General features: G+C 38.8%; 1 protein-coding gene across 2 annotated transcripts in view; it reads left to right on the forward strand.

Annotated features, from left to right (window-relative positions):
- The window catches only part of LOC129717793 (uncharacterized), a 246,033-nt gene that overhangs the window by 104,724 nt on the left and 116,884 nt on the right, over positions 1-24,425 (forward strand). For both annotated transcript variants that reach the window (XM_055667967.1, XM_055667976.1), the window contains exon 2: positions 15,925-15,945. In XM_055667967.1, the coding sequence (XP_055523942.1) occupies positions 15,925-15,945 (21 nt within the window). The remainder of the gene's footprint in view (positions 1-15,924; positions 15,946-24,425) is intronic.

Genomic DNA, 24,425 nt, shown 5'->3' on the forward strand with positions numbered 1-24,425 from the left:
CAGCGTACAATGGTTATTTTTGCTGCCGTGTGCAGAATACAGGTAACATGCTCCGCGGTGCCTGGAAGTTGACTCGTATGCAGCTCTCGTTTCTCAATGTCGCAAAGCTTTAACAGCTGCACTGCACTCGCTATTGTGGAACAAACTAAACTGAAGCTGAATTTTCCACACGCAGTCTTTTGTATCGAGTTCAGCGTAGATTTTTACCATTAAGGCGTGGCCACGCAGCTTAGACAAAGACAAACAAACCAAAGCACTTTGTTGAGTCAAAATATGAAGGCAGTGGAATTTATTTCGTCCATGTTATTGTTATCTGTGCTTGGGAAGCAAGCCAAGAACAAGGGAAATGTATGGGAAAGCTTGACCTTGGAACTTTTCACCTTTTTCCACCATTAAGCAGTAAAGCAACAATGTTGAACATAATATCAAAAAATTGTTACACATTTTATCTATCCACCGAAATATAAATGACTAAGATGCATTAAGTCGATCGCTTGCTATAACCGTTTGAAATCTGACGCAACATTTGCCAGTTTCATTTTCATTTTCACAAAGTGTAATCTAGTATAGAAAACAAAGACGTAGTTCTACGTCAAAAAATCGTGTTACTCTTTCATACCTGACAAGAAGTATATGTTGAAATTTCCCTAATAGTTTGGTTGGGAACTAAATCAAAAACAATAAGGATTAAATTGAGAACAGGGGCCAAATTCTAGATTCGCATCTGCAATCACAAGCACAAAACTATAGCTACATTAGTTTTTTTTAGAAAGCATTTGTCGATGCATTAGTGTACGTTATAGTTATTTTAGATCAATGACTAAGCATTTATATTGCACAAAAAAATATTCATCAAAATGACGATGAAATGGAGATAACATTTACCAAATAGTTTATCGCTTCAAATAATTGGTTTTGCTAAACAAAGCAAACGCTGTTTTCGCTTGGATTAAGTTTGCGTCACGAAATGCACTGTTCCTGAAATTGCATTCACTTGGTTACTTGCATTCATTTATGATGTGCATATGACCAACTAGCCCCTCATGTATTAAATATGTAAATTACTCGAAATATATGAAAATAAAATTTTGGCGAAAGTTTGCTTTACACAACTTAAAACTAACGAAAATGACTTTTATAATACGTTGAGCCATGTTCATTTCAATTTGGCTAGCTTTGTTTAAACAAAAAATTTCAACATGAAAACCGAGTAGAATTGATGGCCAATTTGGCAGCAACCTGTATTTATTATACGTTCTAATTAAAACTGTACTTCATTTTGTCATTTATTTTCTCTGGTTATCTACTACATATCACCCATATAATACGATTTTTTAGATACGTAGATTCGAAGATATTCTCATTGACCAACTTACCCCGTAACCAACTAGCCCCGCTCTACCCTACTTAAGAAATAGCGAAATAAAAGCAATGACTCCTAATTTCGAACAATTTAATCACGAGCGATGCCGGGAACGTTCAGATAGTACGATACCACATTTAAATCATGTTGAGGTCATATATATTGATCGAAGCAGGTAAAGTGTTGAATAGTCTTTGAATTTCTTTCTTTTCTAAAACTTTTAAACAGCATATCAAATTGTTATGAAGCTTGTTATTTGTAAGTTTGAGAGATGACTCATTTATATGACACTAGTTATGTTCAAATAAGTCGTGTAATACTTGAGATAATAGACTTTCGTTGTTTTACAAATTAAAACATAACGCTTGCTTAAGTTTGATTACAATCAAATGAAAAGGTAACGTATGGGGCAGCCAAACTTTGAAACCACGTGTTCAATCATAAATCATCAGTTAACCCTTAACTAGCCCGTTCATCTGATATCAATATTGTCCAAATCAGTTGTGTAGTTTCTAAGATAATGAAGTTTCGTGATTTTCACATTTCGATACATTACAGACGAAGTTACAGTCCGATTACTGCAAAATTCAATAGGGTGTTATGAGGTAGGTAGACCTTTTATTTGATACTAATTCTGTGGAAATCGGGTCAACCATCTCTGAGAAATATGAGTGAGTCCAAGTAAGTTGTCTTGGAATATGTTTCTTTTCATAGCTGGATTTCACATTTTTAAACATAACAGGCAAAGTAATAATCCGTTTGTTAAAAAAAAAATAATTAGGGTCTTATGGGGCAACAAGACCTTTCATATGACACTAATTTTATAAAAATCGGGCCAGCCATCTCTGAGAAACATGAGTGAGATTAAATAGTCTCCAGAACACGTTTCTTTCCATAACTTCTGAACCACATGTTCAATCTTCATAAAATTCAAAAGTTAAGGGTTTTTAAGGTAGCCCGTTCATTTGAAACTAATTTTAATCAAATCAGATGTGTGGTTTCTAAGATATGTTTCGTGATTTTTACACTCTGATACATAACCTCTAAACTGGAAATCTGATTACAATAAAATTCAATAGGGTCTTATGGGGCAACTAGACCTTTCATTTGCAATTAATTTCATTGAAATCTGTTCGGTCAGACTGAGAATAGTGAGTGCGAAAAAAGGTGCACATACACACGTACACACCTACACACAAACATATACACCTATACATGCTTATATGGAGAAAATGCTCGATTCGTCTAACTGAGTCGAGTAGTATATGACATTCCGCCATTTGGATCACTTTTCTACCTTTTAATTAGCCAGTGATCGTTAGGAGGAAGTCAATATGTTTACTTTCATTATGTGATTTCACATTTTCATGAACTACGGACAAAGTTACAATCCGATTGCAATGAAATTCAATAAATATGGGGCAACTAGACCTTTCATTTGACACTAATTTTGTGAAAATCGGTTCAGCCATCTCTGAGAAAAATGAGTGAGCTTAAACAACCTCAGGATAACTTTTCTTTACATTACTTTTGAACCATATGTTTAATCATTACGAAATTCAAAAGTTAAGGGTTCTGGAGACAGCCCAATCATTTGAAACCAATTTTATTAAAATCGGTTGTGTGGTTTCTGAGATATTGATGTTTCGTGATTTTTACATTTTGATACATAACCTCTAAACTAAAAATCCGATTACAATGAAATTCAATAGCAACCTATGGCGCAACTAGACCTTTCATTTGCAATTAATTGTATGAAAATCGGTCCAGCCATCTCTAAGAAAAGTGAGTGAGAAAAAAAGTTGCACATACATACACACACACACACACACACACACACACACACACATACACACATACATACATACATACAGAAATTGCTCAGTTCGTCGAAAGGGGTCGAGTGGTATATGACATTCGGCCATTGGGACCACTTTTATACCTTCGGTTTTTCCAGTGATTGCTATACCTTTCTAGGAGAAAAGCAAAAAATTATAATTGACGGTACTGGCAAGAGGAATGAGGTTCGGTATTCTAAAGCAGTAAACGTAAAAAAGGGTTAAAAGCACGTATGAATAAGAAGCATGGCACTCACTGTCAATAGTTCTCAAAAATGTGCAGAATATAGAAAACACCTATGTATGTAATGATAATAAAGACTGCTTTTTAACGTGGTAAAAACTAAATGCCCTGAAATTGCTATCACCAATATTTGTCTACCATAATTATTGACGGAATAGTGCTGAACAAAGTAGATCACTTATTTTTTAATTTTTTATTTTTGTAAGATTTGGATCACTGCGACCATTATTTTGATCTTTTGCGGTCGATCACGTAAATGATCTTGACGTTCTCCCGGACCATAGCATTTAAAAGGCACCGTACAGTAATCTTTCCTTGTGCCACTAGACACCTATCGCCAAAAATGGACTTGATTTTGGGACTCTCATTGCTTGACAGCAATGGTACGTCCTATACTGGAAAATCCAAGTCTGATTTGCACTCCGCATCCGTTATCTTCGAATTTGATATTAAACCGTGTGCAGACAAGATTTGTCTGTTTGGACTTGGCAGGTTTGTACTGGTGTGATCTAAGTAATTTTCCTACTTATCCGGATCTGAGCAATTCTCGCTGAAACCAGGCCACTAGGTGCACAAGGTATTTCGATTTTGATATAAATGCACATGATAATTAGGAATAGAGGAAAAAATGATTGTTCCGGAATTTGTGCTGATTCGTCCGAGAGTCCGTTATTTGAGAACAATGTTTAAATAGACCACGAGTTGGTCTTTCCGAAATTCAATTTATTGTTCGGTATGACTGACCACGATACACGAAAGGCGAGATTTCGTAGTTGCAAAAGGTATGTATTTTATCTTTGAGCGTTTAATTGCGACTGACTCTATACCCTACTCCTATGACTTCCTTCTACTCCATAGCTGCTAAACGTAGCGCAAGGAGAGATCTATTGATCTCGTTAAAGAGACTGGTAACGAGAGCGATAACGAGGAATGTTTCCTGTTCAGCCTAGCTTAGACTAGTCGTTTTTGTGATAGGAAGATTTTGGTATTCACATAGGGTAATGCGTTTAAATTTTGTACGTTTATACTAACTTAACTTGTAACTTAAATCTAATGCCGTAACAATGATTATGCCAGTTTTTGTTTGATTGAATTTGTTGACCCCTTGGTCACAAAGGGGTGAAATAGTTTCTTAAAAGTTGAAATTTTAACAATTCTTGATGTTTTATTTGAGCTATATCTCTGAAATTTATTATGGAACCTACTACAAGTAGCACAAGTTTCTGTAAAGAGGAATGATAGGGCTTTCATTTGAAGTGATTAGAATTTAGGCCATCTTGAATTTAGTCGCCATCTTGAATTAGAAAAATGCAATTTTGATCATGTTCGCAACTACCAATTTTCAATCTGAGACCAGCGTTGGAAAGCTGAGAAAAAATGCTATAAGATGCAAGAAAAAAATTAGGTGAGCATCAGTGTTAACCTATCAATTGAACGAATTTTTCGAGCGAAGTTTCAAAATATCAAATACATTCCGTGCAATCAACGTCGTAGCCATATGCTGAGACCAAATGGATACGCATGTTATAACCCTACTATAACAATATATAACGTAATCAGTTAATTATGCAACTGGTACGCCCATACTATTTGCATTGAGACTAGTGAGAATATTATATGCAACACGAGCATGTTAGATATTTTTTTTTTAATAATATTTATTTCTGTTCTTTCTTGTGGGTTATTTAAATTCTCGGAGCGAATTGAATATTGTTTAATATTGATTACAGCATGAATATTTCAATCTACGTACATGTAAAAATCATTTTTCATAAACGGGTATGGGTAAAGTTATATTTATTTTTTGACTTACTTCCTTTTCCGTCAGTGTGAACGTACTTTTTTGATATGTGATAAAAGATTTGTCTTAGTACTTAAAACAGTATGGTGAAGCAACAAAAGACAAATACATGGTCAACTATTAACAGGTCAAATAAAACAGTATGGTGAAGCAACAAAAGACAAGTACATGGTCAAGTATTATGGTCCAAAAGGAGGATCAATGTTTTGTGAGGTCAAACCCGTTCGGCATAGTAGTAGATCAGATGAATAATGACAATTTGTTATGTATAATAGAGAGATTGAATCCCATTTCGAATCGTCACCCTATAATTTTCAGCAAAATCTGCATACACAATGGCTTCATTCATCGGTTCAATGAACTACTAAAAGTGTCTACGATCTCTTCAAATGAACAGTTCTTTCGAACTAATTGGTACTGATTCTTGACCTGCACTAGTTTTGTTCAGCAATTTATTACTGAGCTCATAAATATCCGGAAATTTACCGCATTTAAAAAAATAACACTGGAGGGAAAAGTTTCTACATATGGCTACTACGTTGTTTGCGCGTAATGCATTGATTATATTAAAACTTCGTTCGGAAAATTCGTTCAATTGGTAGGATAACACAGATACTCACTTAGTTTTTTTCATGCATCTTATAGCATTTTTTCTCAGCTTTCCAATGCTGGAATCAGATCGAAAATCGGTAGTTGCGAACACGCACAAAATGCATTTTTCTGACATAATACAAGATGGCGGCCAAATTCAAGATGGTGGCCAAAATTCTGATTACTCCAAATGAAAGCCCTATCATTCCACTTTACAAAAAGGTGCTACTTGTAGTAGGTTCCACAACGAATTTCAGAGATATAGCTCAAATAAAACATCAAGAATTGTTAAAATTTCAACTTTTTAAGAAACTATTTCACCCCTTGGTGACCGAGGGGTCAACAAATTCAATCAAACAAAAATGGCATAATCTTTTTTTTTCTATTCCTAATTAATATGTGCATTTATATCAAATCCGAAAGACCTTGTGCACCTAGTAGCCTGGTTTCAACGAGAATTGCTCATCTTTGTTGTTTGCTTGAACTTGATACGTAGCAGCAAGACACATCAAGCATTGCACTGATCAACAAAAGCGAAAAATAAATTTTACATTACAGCTCGAACTGGGAAAAATTAAAGATCTATTTGTTTACGGGAAAACTTTATGAAAGTTTCTGGAGACTTTTTGCGCTACCGAACAGGCAGCGTTGCTGGTAAAATTCAATGGTGAGCCGTTCGTCAGACATTCAATCAGTTTGGGGTGAAAAACTTTTTCTACAAGCATCGTAGCGCCTTACGGTCTTCAAAGTTTTTTTCCAGCAAAATTTCCTACAAATATCATGTATCAATATAGTTTTAGGAGCCAACTGGACATCTCTAGAGAATAAATTTTGAAAAAGTGGATTTTCCCATATAAAATCGTATGGAAACTTTAAAAATCGGGCGCAAAAATATAGTTCCACCCCGATCGATCTGAAGAGTTACACGGTTGTTATAGGGCCCATAAGGAACACGAAAAGTGCATGGGAGCGAAAAAATAACACCATACGGTTTTTTCCCATATAGTCGTGTACCTGTCTACTGGACATACTGGCGAAGATGATATCTCTTGACCAGAGCACAAAATCGTTCAATGGGACGAGTTTCAGGACAATATGGGGGTTCATGCTATTGGGAACAATTATCAGGTTTCCCGGTTTGTAGAAGTCCTTGGCCAACATAGCGTCATGATACGAAGCAAGGTCAGGTCAGATTATTATCATGTCATGTTGGCGACAATATTTTTTTTAAGCATTGCATTGATTGACGTAAATATCTGCATTCATTGAACCATACACGTCTAATACCTACTCAAGGTGGTAATTTCCTATGGCTGCTAACTGCTCACTTCAAATGATCATTCAAATTGAAATTGTCAGAACTCAGAAAAAATCGTGTTTAGTTGCTGAGCTAAAAGCAGTTTGTATCTCTTGCCATCACCGTCGTCTTCCATCAAATCACTGTTGTAATGAAATGTAATGTAATGTAATGAAACTATGAAATAACTTTATTACAGCTACAAGGGCCGACACTACAAGCGGGTGTTAAATCTATATTTTAAAACCAAATATATGAATATACGTTTTGATCGGCAACCCTTAACACAGCTTTAAGAGTGTCTGTACAGTTTGAATAAGAACTTTAATGACAAAAAAAGAAAACTTAAACGGTTAGCAAAGGATCGCTTGAGGTTATAAAAAAAAACTGCGTTTGTAGATAGTCACGAGCACACTCACGAAAAAATGTAAATATAAATTTTATGAATTAAATCTTTGGTACAACTTAAAACCATCATCAAACCATTTGAGTTCATGTATATATAATATTCTCCTAATTCCATGGATGAATATCATTTTTCTAATTATATTGAGCTTAAATGGGCATGTCAAGACAATTCTTGGCTGAGTACCGAACAGTATCCCGGCGACTTACACATTTCCTGATAATAATGGATTCTGCAGTGGTAAGTTCTTTAGGTCTCTCTTAAACTCTTTAAGCTCAGAAAATTATGCGCTGGTTTCATGAAGGCCTCTCTAGAATACATTCTCCATCACCATACCTTAACAAAACTGAAACCAGAAATACTACTCTTGATCTGCGCTTTATGTGTTTTGAAAAACCAACAAATTTTCTAGTAGCACGGAACTAGGTCAAATGCACTCTACACCTTTGTTACCTGATGCTACTGTCAAAACGTAAACAAAATCGTTCGGTATGCAATATAAAGTGCTGGTTGTACTTTCTAAGGGAGATAATTGAAGGTGATTACTAAAAAGTGTGAATCTATTAGGTATTTTCAATGTTTCATTAAAATACTTTTTAGATACCGTACAAGATTGTGCAGACCGTCGAGAGCAGTCTCAGCTCAAAAGCATCTTCAATGGCACTTGTGATGTTATCATGCCACTGTTGACAATTGACAGAAGGAGAATTTGGAATTTGAAGAAGAGGAGAAATTCTCTTCTTCAAATTCAAATTGGTTTTCCGTTCGAAGTTACCACTATTTTTATGTTTTTTCCACTTATCAGTCATGATTGCAGCTCGTAATTGTAAAGAAATTTGTGATTTTATCAATGACCTCACTTAAGCCAACAATAGATCAAACTGTTTTAATGTAGATTCTAAAGTACTTTTAAAAACTTGATAGTCTCTCAACACTATCTTATAACAATGAGAAACCTTTAACACAAGTTTTAATGTAGTTGTAAGGATAAGTTTTATCGTGCAGTTGTATACCCATTAACCCGTGAAGACCCGGGACGGAACTTATTTTTTGAAAATGCTCTTTCTCAGCACTGGAACGGCCGATTTGGGAAAAGTTGGACTTTTATTAGTTAGTTGTTAGTTGCTCTAAGTTTTGGTAAAGATGTCACCTCTCTGGACCCCTCCCCGTTTTCGTAAGACGCAAATATGTCTGTGATTTTTTTAATTTTTCAAACAAATTGAGCAAACACTGGGAATTTTCATACGGATCAATTGCTCCATGTATCAAATCATGTCAGGTGGATGAAATATGGTATGTAAGAGTAAATTTTGGAGTTTCTAAATTATTTCAGTACAAAATCACAAAACTACGTGTTTTCATAAAAATTCAAATAAGAAAATCGTTCTTCAAATTTTAAGCTCTACATTTTTGAAATAAGGTCTCCTGAATCAATATGCGATGAAATATTTATTTTAGCATGCAAATATTTTGAGAAAAACGAGTTTAAATTCACTTAAGTACGTATTTTCACGGAAACCTGATTTTCTCAGTCTCCCACAGTAGGTTTCAACTTGGCTCTTCAATTTTCAAGTTCTATATTTCTAGGGTAACGTCTTCTGAATCCAAAGATGCTGAAATATTTGTTCTAGCATGCACAGATTTAGAGAAAAACGAGTTTGAATTCACTAAAGTACGAGTTCTCATGAAAACTTGATTTTCTCCAAATCTGTGCATGCTAGAAAAAATCTTTCACCATTTTTGGATTCAGGAGACGTCACTCTGAAAATATAGAGCTTGAAAATTGAAGAACTAAGTTGAAACCTACCGTGGGAGACTGGGAAAATCAGGTTTCCATGAAAATACGTACTTTGGTGAATTTAAACTGGTTTTTCTCAAAATGTTTGCATGCTAAAATAAATTTTTCATCGCGTATGGATTCAGGAGATTTAACCGCAGAAATGTAGAGCTTAAAATTTGAAGAACGGTTTTGTTGTTTGATTTTTCATAAAAATACGTAGTTTTGTGAATTTGTACTGAAATAATTTGGAAACTCCAATATTCACTCCTACATAACATATTTCATCCACCTGACATGATTTGATACATGGAGCAATTGATACGTATGAAAATTCCCAGTGTTTACTCAACTGTTTGAAAAATTTGAAAAAAAACACAGACATATTTGCGTCTCACGAAAACAGGGAGGCGTCCAGAGGGGTGGCACCTTTACCAAAACTTAGAGCAACTATTCGCCTTGAATAAAATTCCACGTTTTCCAAAATCGGCCGTTCCAGTGCTGAGCACGAGCATTTTAAAAAAAAAAACAAGTTTCTTCCCGGGTCTTTACGGGTTAGTAAACAGCGAATAATACATTTAAGAAAAACGTGCATCTTGGGAGGCATCTTAAAACCTTTCTTAGACGTTTTGAATTTGATTTATTTTGATGCAGTATGTTGCTGCGTAAAAACTAATAAGCTTCGGTACGACTCTAACAAAACTTTCTTAAAATATGTTTACGGCTTTGAAGTATAGAAATTGTTACTTGGGCAACCAGGCTAAACGAACTCAACTGCGGGACGAATACAGACAATACCTCACCGCCTATAATAAAGAAATTCAAAAATCAAAATGGCTACATTGCACACTAGGCCAGGAATGGAAGCTAGCGGAACGAAATTATTAGCGTTCTCAGGGTTTGACTAATCGGTTTCCGATTTTCTACAAAGCTTTTTGTCATAGTTAGGGCTTCATTTTGGATGTTTGAATCAGTTCGGAATTTAGCCCCGAAGGTGGCGTTGAGATGCCAACTTCTTCCCCTTACACGCTAGAGCTTTGCGGTATTCGCCAAAGTTGTAGATCTCTAAATTCTATGAAACTTTACAGAATATACAAAATTCCTAACTCTTCAAGTTTCAGAGATCTACGAGTTTTTATAAAATTTATCTGTATTCCACGTTTTATTGTGATAATTTTATGAGTTCACTCGAGTTAATTTTCGTACAATTTTTGGAATAATTACGTCGTTTTCTTCCGAGTACGGAAGTTTTTGAAGTACTTAAGTGAAAATTGTGAATTAGATATCTCATAGTAATAGCAAACCATGATTTTTTCTAACAAGCAAGTAATCGAGCAAGTAATCTAGCAAGTAATAGCAAACCATGATTTTTTTCTAAAAATTATCCATCAAAGAATCTTTATTATCTGAAATTTTGATAGATGTGTTTTTTTGTGTTTTTGTGATATTTCAGTTTGAAAATAATCATAGGTTTCATGTAAAAATACAATTGCTATGTATTTATTGCATGGAATACACGGTCCAGTACTCTGATACTCAATCCAACCTATTTGCAGTCTTCAGCAAAGTTTCTCAGTGTAATAAGAACTTCAACTTGACGTTCAGTTTAGTTTGCAGTTTGGCCGCAGAGATGGCGCTTTGACACCAAATTTTTATTCTTACACGCTTGAGCTTAGATCAGAAAATTTCATGTAACTTCGTAGAAGAAACAAAATTTGTGTCTCTTAAATTTTTTCGGAAATTTACGAGTTTTTGATGAATTTGTTTGAAACTTTATAGAAGATCGGAAACCGATTGGTCAAACCCTGATAGCGCTAATGATTTCTTTCCGCTAGATTCCATTCCTGGCCCAGTGTGCATTGGATGCATACATGTGGAAACATCGAAACACTCCAGCAACCGCCAGGCTGCAAACGTACACAAATTACGTAACGCATAAAGGGGGGAGGGGGTTGAGTCGGCGTTACTTATTGTTACGTAGGGGGAGGGGAATAGTTAAGACAGTTACGTAACTGTGATGTTTGCTCTAATTTGAAAATTTCGGAGTGGGGTCAGGCTGTTCAGCGTTACGAAATTTCATGAGGAGGAGTCATATCGAACGTTACCTATCGTTACATAGGGGGGAGGGGTCTGAAATCTAGATTTTTAGCGTTACGTAATTTGTGTACGTAATTTGCCTAACAGCATTTCATAAGATTGTTACAAAAATAAGGAAGTATTTTTCGGCAAAAGAAATTTCACTTGGGACGTTCCTCGATATAGAGGGAGCTTTTGGCAATTCATCTCATGACTCAATGACTACGGCTATGAAAAAATGTGGTTTGTACATTGGATCAACGAGATGTTATTGAAACAGAGAAATATCAACATACCTCGGAAGCTCTTACATAAGTGTAAAAACAGTAAAAGAATGCCCACAAGGAAGCGTGATATCTCCTCTATTGTGGTTTTTAATAGTTGATGATCTTCTCAAAAAGTTGATAGACAAAGGATTTAAAATAGTTGGACTCACTGATGACATAGTTATAATTGTATGTGGCAAGTATGATGCTTCCATCGCCAATCGGATGCAACCTCCTTAAACATTGTTCCCTCGTGGTGCTATAGGGATGGCTTAAACGTTAATCCTTTAAAAACTACTATCGTTCCATTTACCCGAAGAACTCTCAGACAACGTCAAATACCTAGTGGAATACACATCTAGAGCAGTCGATGAGCAAAGCTACAAATACTCTATGGATATGTAATATAACTTTTGGTAAACAGTAGGGACTATAGCCGTAAATGATCCATTGGATTTATTCGGCTATTGTAAGACCCAGTATTACCCACGCTCCACAAAAGAGAAAGGAGCCCAAGATAAGCTGGAAAAACTTCAGCGGCTAGCCACTCTTTCAATAACGGATGCAGTGAGGAGCACACCTACCAAAACATTGAAAGCTTTACTCTTCAAGCCCTGAAAATATTTTAGAGTCTTTTACAACTTTCCTAAAAACCATTCCTTTATCTCTTAACACGATAAACTTGGGTTTCTTTATATTTTTAGTACCGTCAGCCGAGAAGAGATTGTGCCCTTAAGCCATTCAACCCGTGACTCGTCAGCCTAGTCATTTTTGGTTAAGTATTCGAGGGAACTAATCCAAGAAAGATTGGTCTTGTGATCGTCATGAGATGGTTTATTGAAATGGGGTTGTATGGCACAATCTCACCCCGGCTTACAGTATAGTAAACCTTTTATAATTTTTGACAATTTGCAATTATGCGGGTCATTCATACAAACAATTGTTCTGAAGACACTATTAAGCAAGAATGAAGGTGCAAGGCGCTATGGAATTAAGTTCCACTTTTTGTCTTATTGGACCATTGTGCAGCGTGGTTGGCGGAGATGTTACCAACTACGCTACGGAGATATTCCAGCTCAATTTTCCACTGAAAATATCCTATATTGAGGCAAATATGGTAGGTGTTACTGTCAATGGAATTAATGGGGAAAATTTGACCAACGAATTTTAAAAAGCTGTTAGGCGGCATCCATAAATTACGTAACGAAAAAAACCCAATTTTTGGACTCCCACCCCTGTAGAAGGATTTGCTTGATAAAGAGATTTTTTGTTACGTAACGCGAACCATAGACTCGTGTTCCCACCTCACTAATCTGGAATAATGTAAACATTTTAAGAAGTGTTTAGAAAAATATTTAAACTTGTCGGGCTTACCTTGTTCTCCAGTAGATCGCAAAACCATACAAACAGAACAATGTTGAACAAGGTGTCCATCGGAACACTGTCGGGTTGTTTAAGCTGCAACGCCAACAAAAAGCAAGAGTATGTAATGAGGAAGAAATAGACTTGCAATGTAATCAGAAAATAGAGCTTTATCTTGTCGCGAAACAGCATAACCATCTCCAGCAGCTTTTGGTGACGTAGAACACATCGTCGAACTTCCTCCAGATTCCTGTTATCATAAGCCACTTGGAAGTCCTCTCCCAGGATGGTGAACTCGGTGGTAAAAACTTGCAGAACAGTAATCGTCATCAACTGAGAGCACGTGGTTAGCTGCGCTACAAATACCGATGCTACTGAGTGGAACGCAAAGGCAAGAAGCTTTCCCAAAGGAAAGCTAATGACTTTCGCTGGAGAACAGTTAGGGGTAAGTTTCACTGCCCAATAGATCCCTTGAAATAAATTCAGTAACCAAAACAAGATGGAGAACAGAACAATCGTTGGTCGAGATCGTATCCTCAGAATATTATTTGCACTTTGCGATTGTTAGCTAGATAAAAAATCTTTCACTTCACGAAAATACTTTCGCTGATAGAATGAACTATTCCACACGGAAAAACAGGCCACGACCGTTCCCAGAAAGAACAGCATATCGAAAACGGAGTCGAATGGCTCCTCAGTTAGGTCGATGATAAACACGCTGACAAGTGAGGCTGTAAAATACGCGTACAGAAACACGAACAACGGAATCTTTAGCCGGGATGCTCTATCGGGTGCGTAGTCCCATCGAAGGATACCCATGTAACGGTCCATCAGGTCATAGAACAGAAAGGGGGTTCCGATGCGCCTCAACAGGGCTGAATCGTGCACAAAACGGTTCTCGGTCAGGAACGGGTTAGCCGCTATTGTTAGCTATTGTTGGTTGAACTGCGACTGACTTCGATGAGAAGAACAGTCGAGTTTGAAGTTGGACTTTTGTTTAATTTAAAGAAGTCTTGGGAAAAAAGACATCTGATCCGAATTAGGCCGTTTACAAAGAAGCAATCAGCGATTGTCGATGGTCATTTTTTATAATTACTTTTCGGTAGACTTTGACGTTCTCCCTAAGCGAAGGCTATAGGAAACCTAACAAATTCTCTCAGTCTCTTTCACGATTTTAGTTGCCTTAGTGGTTTGAGTGTATGTTAAGCAATGTTAGCTTTCTTCGGTAGTTGAAAAGTTATGAACACAAAAAAATAATTTCACCGCTTCAGTGAACAAAAATTAGGTACTTTGAGTTGTAAATTTCTGCTGAAATTTGCGGATTAAGCAAAAAAAAAACAATCTAGGTTGAACCGAACAGTAACAAACCTCCCTTACTTCCTCTAAATGACCACGTATTTCAGGAACGATCATTAAGCGGCTTCTAAACTGCCCATTTCATTATCAGCCACATGCTAAGCCATCAAATCAATCAATCCTTAATGGGAAGAGTTTTCGCGTTAGATTTTAATCTGTATTGCTGTAATAAATTAACGACTTTTTATAGTCTCGTGAAGAAACCTTGGTGAGAGTTTGAAGAATAGAAAACCTGACCTCTGCATGTTCACGTTATTCGCTAGATTCGGTGATTGATTTGACTCCGCAAAAAAAAAGCTGGAGCTAGCATATTTTCTAGACCCGCTTCGTTACCGTTATTCCGGCACAAGCTGTACTCCACTCACTCACGCTCATTAAAATGGCTCCGCTTGATTGATTTTACATAATCTACTCATTCACGGTCCTTGAACTGCACAAGAAGTTCGGGACCATCAACCAACATTGAACCTGCAGTACCGAGTAGGATGCTCGTAAGGTTTTATGTTGCGTCGCTTTTCCGTTTCGTCCGTACAACCAACTAATATCCACTTGAGAAGAACCATCGCATCGCGGAGGAAAACCGCTGACTCAAACCAAATTGCTCAGGTCGATTTGTGCCGTTGTTCGCCACCGTCGGCGACAGAGCAGATGATTGTATTACATCATCATCGTGAGTGTCCCCCTTCTCTCTTAATGCATCATCCTACCCCGGGAAGAGGACTTTTGTGAACAACACAACCTCCCAAAGTCATATATCGCTAAAAGCCAGCTTAAGTTAGGCTCTCCCGTGTTCCAAGTTCGATCGAACCGCTTTCGCTTAAATGGTCAAAGCCATTCAGTTTACCATTTTCCAATAGCTTCTTCGCGAAGTAGTTCCCGACATCACGTCGAAATGAGAAAACGAATCGATGTTCGGTTGTGCGAAGCACAACCTCACAACATAAAGAGTCAACATCAAAATAAAAAAAAAGAAAAGCAAAAATAGAACAAAGGGAAACTTAAGAGCAAAGCGTCCCAGCTGACTGTCAATATTGAATTTACGGTGGCAAAGCCACAACCAAAAAATCCGATTTCGGTGCGAAGTTCGCTTTCCCTAGGTCAGGCAGGAGGATGAGGAAATTCACCGCTTCACTGTTCGTTTCGCTAGGCAAATCATGCACACAAAGTGGATTATTTAGAAGGGAAAATAATTTTGCTGCTTTTTTCTTCTTTCTCCCGTTAACTTCTCATTTCCCATTACTTTTTGCATGGACCACCCGAGTCGCGACGGGTATCTACTTCGAGCTTTCGTCCGTTTTTATTTTTATTTTTTTTTTCGTAAGAAGCGAGCAAATTAAATCAGCTGCCTGCCGAGACGGGTGGGAGAAAGTGAACGAATTTCTAGCCGACGGCATTATTGACACTTGTCCAAGTTAATGGTGTTCTTCAGGGCGACGAGCAAGAGCAAGCTCACTGAAGAGTAGCTTGTTTTCACTCATAATTTAAATGGAAATGATCATTCATGCTTTGAATACTAATTAATTTTTGAATTTTTCCTTTCATTACAGGCACCTGCAAAGGATGCAGCTGTGAGTATAATGCAAAGCTTTTGTTGTTTATTTCTGGGCTTGTTTGCGACGGTGTTAGGCATTCGCCGGGACGAAAGAACAACAACTGTCTTTTTACGAGAAATACAACCCAATCGTCCCTGGTTATTTTCAATGAATCTCATGAATCGCGTCAGACTATATAAGGGAGTTTTAGAAATTTCATGAAATGCACGAAAAAATATACAAAAAAAAATTAAGAAGAACACTTAAAAATAATAATATTAATTGAATCGGTCTCAAAAAACACATATATTTAATATGTTTTTTTTACGAAAACCACACAATGTTAACTGAACATTGATGATTGTTTTAACACGGAGAAATGAAAAATAATGGTGGTGTAATCTGGCCTTCCTCATAGGAAATCCATTGTGGGTATTTTTCAATCTGATGTGATGCCCGAAGGTCAAAATCCTATCCCAGGCGCCACTTGAAAATTCATGATGGCGACTTTCGGATTCTAGAATACAGTTCAAAACAGCAAAATATCATTCAGTATGTACCTTTATTTCCAGAGACCGAAAATCAACTTCACGTTCTATTCTAATTTCAAGATGACTTGATTGACACTTGTGTACCTGACCTCTTCAGAGTTAAAAAAAATTATTTTACCTCCCATTCAGCAAGATCTCAACCGAATTCAATCCAACTTTTTTTGAAAGATCACAAATTCATCAATGTTTGTGGGACAGTCCTGGAAACATCGAAATTTTCCGTTGTTTCGAATTTATTGAGGGGAACCGTGGGGTGAGTACCCTTCCAGGGACACAGGCTAGATTGTAAACGGTACCGAAACCTTGCTTGTGGCATATCAAACTTCAAATTTTTGCAATCGGTATTTGGTTATTTGGCGAATAATGGCCACTCCTGACAAGGTTTCAGAAATCGGGTGTCCTGGTGGAACTGGCTTGCGACATAATTTAAGCCACCTTTTTTAGTCTTTTGCGAATTTTTTGATGGAATTTACTAATTTCATATATTATCTCAAAGTCTCGACTGGCCTCGCAGATTTATCTCCTTTGGCACGAAATTAACTTCGTTGGATTGGTACCAGACAAGTGTGTCCTTTGAGTAGTGCACTGATGCCAAATCTAGCCAAAACAATACTGGTGGTTATGCTTAGGGGGCAGCAGACACCGATTGAGACACTCTTGGATGTAAACACCGGTATTCATTGTATCTGTTGTTATGAATGGCTCGAAAAGCATGCCTCTGGCCATCCCGAGCGTGTAGTACTGATGTACTACTAAGTAGTACTGTAGTTGATCATACAACTTTAGCGATCTCGATTTGACGGATGCGGCTTGTTTTTGACTCCGCTTCGGCTTTTTCTGCTTCTCATATGTCTTTAGACCTAATCTGAGTAGTGATCCTAATTTTTTGGCCACATCCCGAACTGAGGCACGCTTATTATTGGTATAAGCACGCAAGACTTGCCTGTCCAAAGTTCCGTCTACCGGATCTGGTTTCCGCCCAGATTTCAGCTTGTCCTTGAAGTTGCAATCTCCACCATACTTCCGCAGTGAGTTCCAAAACGCTCCAATGCTCCAATGAACATCTACAAATATAAAAAATGCATTGCAGACAAACCCAAGTTTGATCCTTGGACATGAAGGAACAATTAGCTGGAGGAAAGCCCAAATTAAGCATCAAAAGTCATGAGTTTTTTAACTTCAACGTAGTTTGGCGAAATGAAGCATATTTTTGTGTACTCATAAAACCTTCACTTCTTTTCGGACGTGTTCCTTAGACATCATCAAACATGTCCGTGTGAAAAAATCCACATGTAGAGAAAAACTAAGTGTGAATCATACAAATATCAAAATTATTTTTTTAATTTTTCGAAGATTTGTAATTTTTTGTAATACACTTAGGCGTAAATAACTCTGAACAGAAATGTCCAATTTGAATAATTTTATTTGCAATTTCAAGGGTACTTTAAAGATACTTTTCGAATTGAATTGAAATATATTATGCTGTCACTTATAAGATAATAAACTTTTTTTGAAAAATATGTTTAAAAACGGTTTTATATTGCGTTTTTTTGTAACTTTCGAACCATAACTTCATTCTTATTGAATTTCATTAGTTAAGGGTTTGAGGAGCATCCTTTTGCTACCGATTTGGTTTTGATTTTCACAAACAGCCTTATGAGAAACTAAACTTTTCTTTTGGCACTAAAATTGTAAAAAATGGTACAACCATCTATCTCTGAGATTGAAAAAAATGCTTAAGTTTCGTTTGTTAAATGAATAGACAATTGTTATGGTCTGTTAACGTGTGAAATTGTGCCGAAAGAACAAGATGGCGGACGCGAAAACATCGATGAGGACGAATATGAACCCAGAAGCTCGTCCGGTTGCGCAGCGTTACAGTTAGAAATACGGTGAGGGTTTTGTTGAAGTGTTTGCTCCGGTAACCAGATATAACTTTTGCATTAGAAGAAAAGAGACAAAAAAATTTAATGGGTTTACTACACATTGACGAAACTACTAATGCAGCTTCAATCATAGTAACCTATGAGCCAGCAAAAATAAATTGACAGCGCTATCAGTCGAACTCTAACCGTGATGGTGAAAACAGTGAAGCTACTCCGTCGTATCGAAAACGGACGTCGTGCGGCACTTTGTGGACGCCGGATCACTGTTATGAAAATGACAGCAAATTTTTAACTGATCCGGCTCTCATTGTATTGCACAGCTCTCTCTGTTTCCCATACGTTTGGTAAACAGTCCGACAGCAACTGACGACAGCACACACGCAACTTCATACGGGCTGTTGTTTTCATCTCCTTATGTCTGTTGGTTATTCCTAGCTGTCGTAAATGACAGCCTATAATCTTCCGACATCCTTCAGCACGAATCCGAGCGCGATGTCAGGTGATTATGATACACGACAGTAAGGCCGATGAAAGAATGAAAGAGAGATGGTGCGAAGCACGTTTTTTCTTACGTGGGGAATAATATCATCAATGGAAACGGTTTGCTTTGTATTTAATATGCCACCGGCCTGTGAAAAAGGAGAAACGAAAAAATGCGAGTCGATGACAGCCGCAGCCGATCAGTAGACCGTCAAACTGAGCAAACTAGGCTGTCATGCAGGGATGCCACATATACAGATTTTTCTGTATTTTACAGATTTTTTAACTGAAAAAGCAATACAGAATCTGTATTACAGAATTACAGAATATTGCCAAAAATACAGATTTTACAGATTTTTTTTTATACCGACGAACTGAAATCAATTTCAAAGGTAGAATTCGATTATACGATCAGGCCCGTAGGTACCGGGGGGCTAGGGGGGGCTTAGCCCCCCCACGCGTTTGTATTGACCCACCACGCAATTTTCTCATGTATGTGATTGATACTAGGTGAAAAAATCCAACAGACAAATCTGAAATATTAGCAATAAGCATTATTGAATAGTCACCAATTTTTTTTAATGTTAACGGTATCAGTCAATTTTTTGGTCGAGCAAATATGCCAAAAGGTATAAGTTCTTCAATCTCTCGGTGAGCCAGTATCCTAACTTCCTGCAATATGATCTTGTGATACATGTTCATGTTCAGTTCAATAAATTTTGGCCAGACTTTCCCATATCTCGGAAGCATAACCCAGACCGTTACCTGGCCCGAACAACTCTGTTCCGGTTCGGTCCGAAATAAAATCAGACTATAAAAATTGTAGTCTGACCGGACTTTGAACTAGGCATTCCACACTCTACCTGGTCTGATGGTAAACACTGATCAAACAAAGCCTATCGTAAATTTTAAAATTTGGGCTGACGGTTGAATCGCTCCATTCTCTCAGTATTTCTTCGCGAATAGATTCTCTCAGTATCGTTGGTTGACATCGGTCGGCGACTCTCGAAGCTGGTTTTATTTGAATTTCGTTTAACGATAGGGCTCAAAAGTTTCGTCTTCTCGAAAAAAATCATCCAAAAAAAAATTTTTTTCGATTAGGTGCACCAGATCTCGACGTTTCATGCATCTTTTAGACATTTGGCATGGAAAAATTCGATCTCGACGATATCATGAACTTTTACCTGTGCATTTCATTAGTCAGAGAGTTGAAACATTAATTGCTTTGAGGGACGTGTTCCCAAAGGCCGATTTAGCTGAAATTTTGCATGGGGACTTTTGAACCCAACCGCTAAACGATATTCGAATGACCTTTTTTCATTCATCTCACTGGTGCCCTACTGTATATCTACCATTACTCGTCAATTGAGGTGAGTATTTTTACGGCTGGGTATTTGAATACAAGCTCGATATGAATATAAAGTAAATGTACGAAGCTCTTACTCAGTTAGAGTGAAACTAGCTGAACTTGCGTAAAAAATTGGTCCCCTGAAACTTAATTACACAATGTAAACCTGCTCATTTAAGTTAGCAATTTGTAGATTTTTTTTTCTTTAATAAGGAGGTTTTTAACCACAAGCTGGCTTTATTTCCGGGAAATTCCGGGAATATAAACCCGGAAAACCAGATTTTCGGGAATAAGAAAATTCTTACGGGACACCCCTAACGCTTATTTGAAAATAAATCTGCTTCTGGATCTTTAAGTGCTAAAACAATCGAAATTGGACGAAAACTGCAAACGGTATAAGAATTTTAATTTGTGAGTACCCGAGAACTCCGTTGGACGCGTAAAGATCCTTTTTTTGTCGAGCACATAACGGTTTTAAACTGCCTACTCCACAAAAAATAACGTTTTATTAAATAAAAATTCTCTGTTTCCCCATGTTAGGGGCAGCGAACAACAGCGTCTGATCCGGAGCGGGCAGCTGAATCATGAAACGCGGTGTCTCGCCAGCTATATCAAAGACGGCAGCCCCGTCGCGAGACTAGGTATCGCAGCCCTAGTAAGGCAGCATACCGAATATTAAATACTACGAACAATCTAGATATAAATATGGAACGGAATAATCGGCATGGACCTAGGTGAACGAAAAAGGACAACGATTATTGGAAACTCGGTACTTGGAATGTAAGGACTCGAACCGAACCTACTCGAACCGGCACGCGCAAGTATCCTGGCTAGAGAGCTGCGGAAGGTGAATGTGGAGGTTGCAGCTATCCAAGAGGTGCGGTGGACGAAATCGGGAGAACGCGAATTCCGGGCAGTAGATCCTATTGCGGACACTTCATTTAAGTACCACATCTACTATAGCGGCGGCGTGAAAGCAGAAAGAGGAGTCGGTTTCGTGCTGATTGGAAAACTGATGAAGCGTGTCATTAGATGGAGGCCGATCAGTGAACGTATATGCGTGTTGAGAATTAAAGGCAAATTCTTCAACTACTGCCTAATAAATGTGTACGCAGGAGGAGTTCTATGAGCTCCTGGAAAAGACATACAATGAGTGCCCGGGACACGACGCATTTGCACGCCGAAACATACGTAAGCACACCTGGATGCACCCGAATGGAGAGCTTTGCTCTCAAATTGACCAAGTTCTGATTGATGGAAGGCACTTTTCAGACGTGAGGTCGTTCAGAGTTGACTCGGATCACTATCTCGTAGTTGCCAAAAAACGCGCCCGGCTGTCCAACGTGTGGAAATCCAAGGCAACGAGGAGGATGCAATTGAACATCCAGCGGCTATCAACTGGAGTGGCTGCAGAGTACTCGCAGAAGGTTGATGAACGGATTGAGGAAAGAGTTGAAGGAAACCTGAATGAACAGTGGAGGCACATCCACAGTTCGATCAGCACTACAGCGCGAGAAGTATTGGGTACAACTGCGGCAGCTGCGTCCAATGAGTGGTTTGACGCTGAGTGCCAGCGAGTGACTGAGGAGAAGAACCGCGCCAGGGGTCACATGTTGGCCACGGCTGTGACTCGTCAGAGCGTGGGTAGATATCGAGATGCTAGATCCGCTAAAAAGAGACTCAATCGCCGGAAGAAACGACAGCATTGGGAGCGTATTCTTGCGGAGGCGGAAGGTTGCTTCTCTAGGCACGATGCGAGGAGCTTCTACAAGAAGGTCAACGGAATCAGGAATCGAAACGTGTCATCCCCTGTCATGTGCAACGATAGGGAGGGGAACCTGATAACCGATAAACCGTGGCCAGGCGTTGGAAGGAACACTTCAGTGTGCTGTTGAACGGTGAGGGAAACAGTGGAGTCGAAAGGAGCAGGATGACTATTGAGAATGATGGTCAAGCTGTGGATCCACCATCCATGGACGAGGTGAAGAGAGCCGTGAAAGAGCTGAGAAACTGCAAGGCAGCCAGGAACGACGGCATTCCCGCCGAACTCTTCGGGAGCGAACAGCTGTACGTGCCATCCATCGGATCATGCTGAGAGTGTGGTCTGATGAAGGATTGCCCTCGGACTGGTTGGAGGGCCTCATATGCCCGATCTACAAAAAAGGTCATCGCCTGGACTGTAGCAATTATCGGGGCATTACTCTTCTCAATACCGTGTACAAAATTCTCTCCCGCATCCTGTTCCACAGAGTGAGGCCGTTGCAGGAGACCTTTGTATGCGAGTACCAATGCGGTTTTCGAGGGGGACGCTCTTCGACGGACCAAATGTTTACCTTGTGACAAATCCTCGATGAATTTCGAGAATTCAACTTGCAGACGCACCATCTGTTCATAGACTTCAGGGCAGCGTACGATGCAGTCAAGAGAAATGAGTTATGGCAGATCATACTCGAACATGGCTTCCCAACAGAGCTGATTAGGCTGATACGTGCCACCCTTGAAGGTTCTACATCAAGCGTCAGGATAGCCGGTGAGATATTGGACTTCTTCGTGACGTTAGATGGTTTGAAGCAGGGTAACGGGCTGTCGAACTTATTGTTCAACATCGCATTGAAAGGTGCTATACGGAGGGCTGGTGTGCAGAGAAGCGGCACCATCATTACGAAGTCGCACATGCTTTTCGGTTTTGCGGACGATATCGACATCATAGGTATCAACCGTAGAGCTGTGGAAGAGGCCTTCGGACCTCTCAGGAGGAAAGCAGCGATATTAGGGCTTGCCATAAACTCTGCCAAAACGAAATACATGGTGGCTGGCAGAGTGCGTGGTAGTCCGTCGAAGGTTGGTGCTGCGGTGGTGCTAGATGGGGAAACATTGGAAGTAGTCGACAAATTTATTTACCTGGGAACATTAGTGACATGTGACAACGAGTTTAGTCGTGAGATAAAGAGGCGGATAGCAGCCGCAAACAGGGCCTTTTACGGATTACGTAACCAGCTAAGGTCCCGCAGTTTGCAAATCCGTACTAAACTTGCACTCTATAAAACACTGATTCTTCCGGTGGCTCTTTACGGCCATGAATCATGGACGCTGAAAGAGGCTGATCGGCGAGCTATTGGTGCTTTTGAGCGTAGGATTTTGCGTTCAATCCTTGACGGCAAACTAGAAAATGGTGTTTGGCGCAGACGCATGAACCACGAAGTGTACCAGGCATACAAAACGGCGGATATAATCAAGCGGATAAAACACGGCAGGCTTCAGTGGGCTGGGCATGTAGCAAGAATGCCGGATGAGCGTCAAGCGAAGGCTATATTTAGCAGGAATCCCGATAGAGGTCGTCGACTTCGGGGTAGACCCCGCACTCGTTGGATGCGTGCTCTCGACGAGGATGCACGCGAAATAGGTGTTAGGGGCGATTTGAGGATAGCAGCCCAAGACCGAGGGACATGGCGACGTATTCTGGATTCGGCACTGGATCGATAATCGGTCTGTCGCTTCAAAGTAAAGTAAGTAAGTGTTGCCCGCGATTGACCAGAATCAGCTGAAATTGCACAAAGAACCGTCAAAATGGTGCCTAGGAGTAGCAAGCCATTTTCAGCGTACAATTCCTGGTGATCTTTCTTTTCACTGGTCAATAACGTAGCTGGCCACGCCCAATGCAGATCAATAGAGGAAGGGAGTGTTAGTTCAATATTTGTTGCTACTAGAGACCGAGGAATCCTCTGCATCATCCACAAGTATCGAAGGAGGGAATTAGTGTTAGTGGAAAGGAATTGATCTGGATTCATCGAGGTTGATGGTGCGATTATTTCTACACGAATTCGCGCCCGATATGGTTACATCTCGGTCTCTGGGCAACCGGCCACCAGGAGAAGATATAAATGAAAATGCGCCACGATCGCTGCATACAGGAGAAACGAAGTTACTAGCTATGTTCGACAACCTACAAATCGTACCAATTTGTATCACACCAAAGAATATAATCCCGATATTTATTGCGAATAATTACGATATTTTGTCGCGATTATTTTATTTTTTTTTTTGTCGCGAGTAATTAGTTTATTATGATATTAAATAAAATGATTTGGTACACCTCGGAAGTCACAACATATCGAAAATCCTTAGATGAGCAAAGCTCAGCCAGGCCGAAACGCGTTTGCACCGGAGCATTATGCGCGACCGCTCTATTTCCTCTTACCGACGCATACGCACAGGGACACAGTGTTTCGCGCCGATTATTTTTTACTTCTC

This window comes from Wyeomyia smithii, chromosome 1 (genome assembly GCF_029784165.1).
Source record: "Wyeomyia smithii strain HCP4-BCI-WySm-NY-G18 chromosome 1, ASM2978416v1, whole genome shotgun sequence".
NCBI classification, from domain to species: Eukaryota; Metazoa; Arthropoda; class Insecta; order Diptera; family Culicidae; genus Wyeomyia; species Wyeomyia smithii.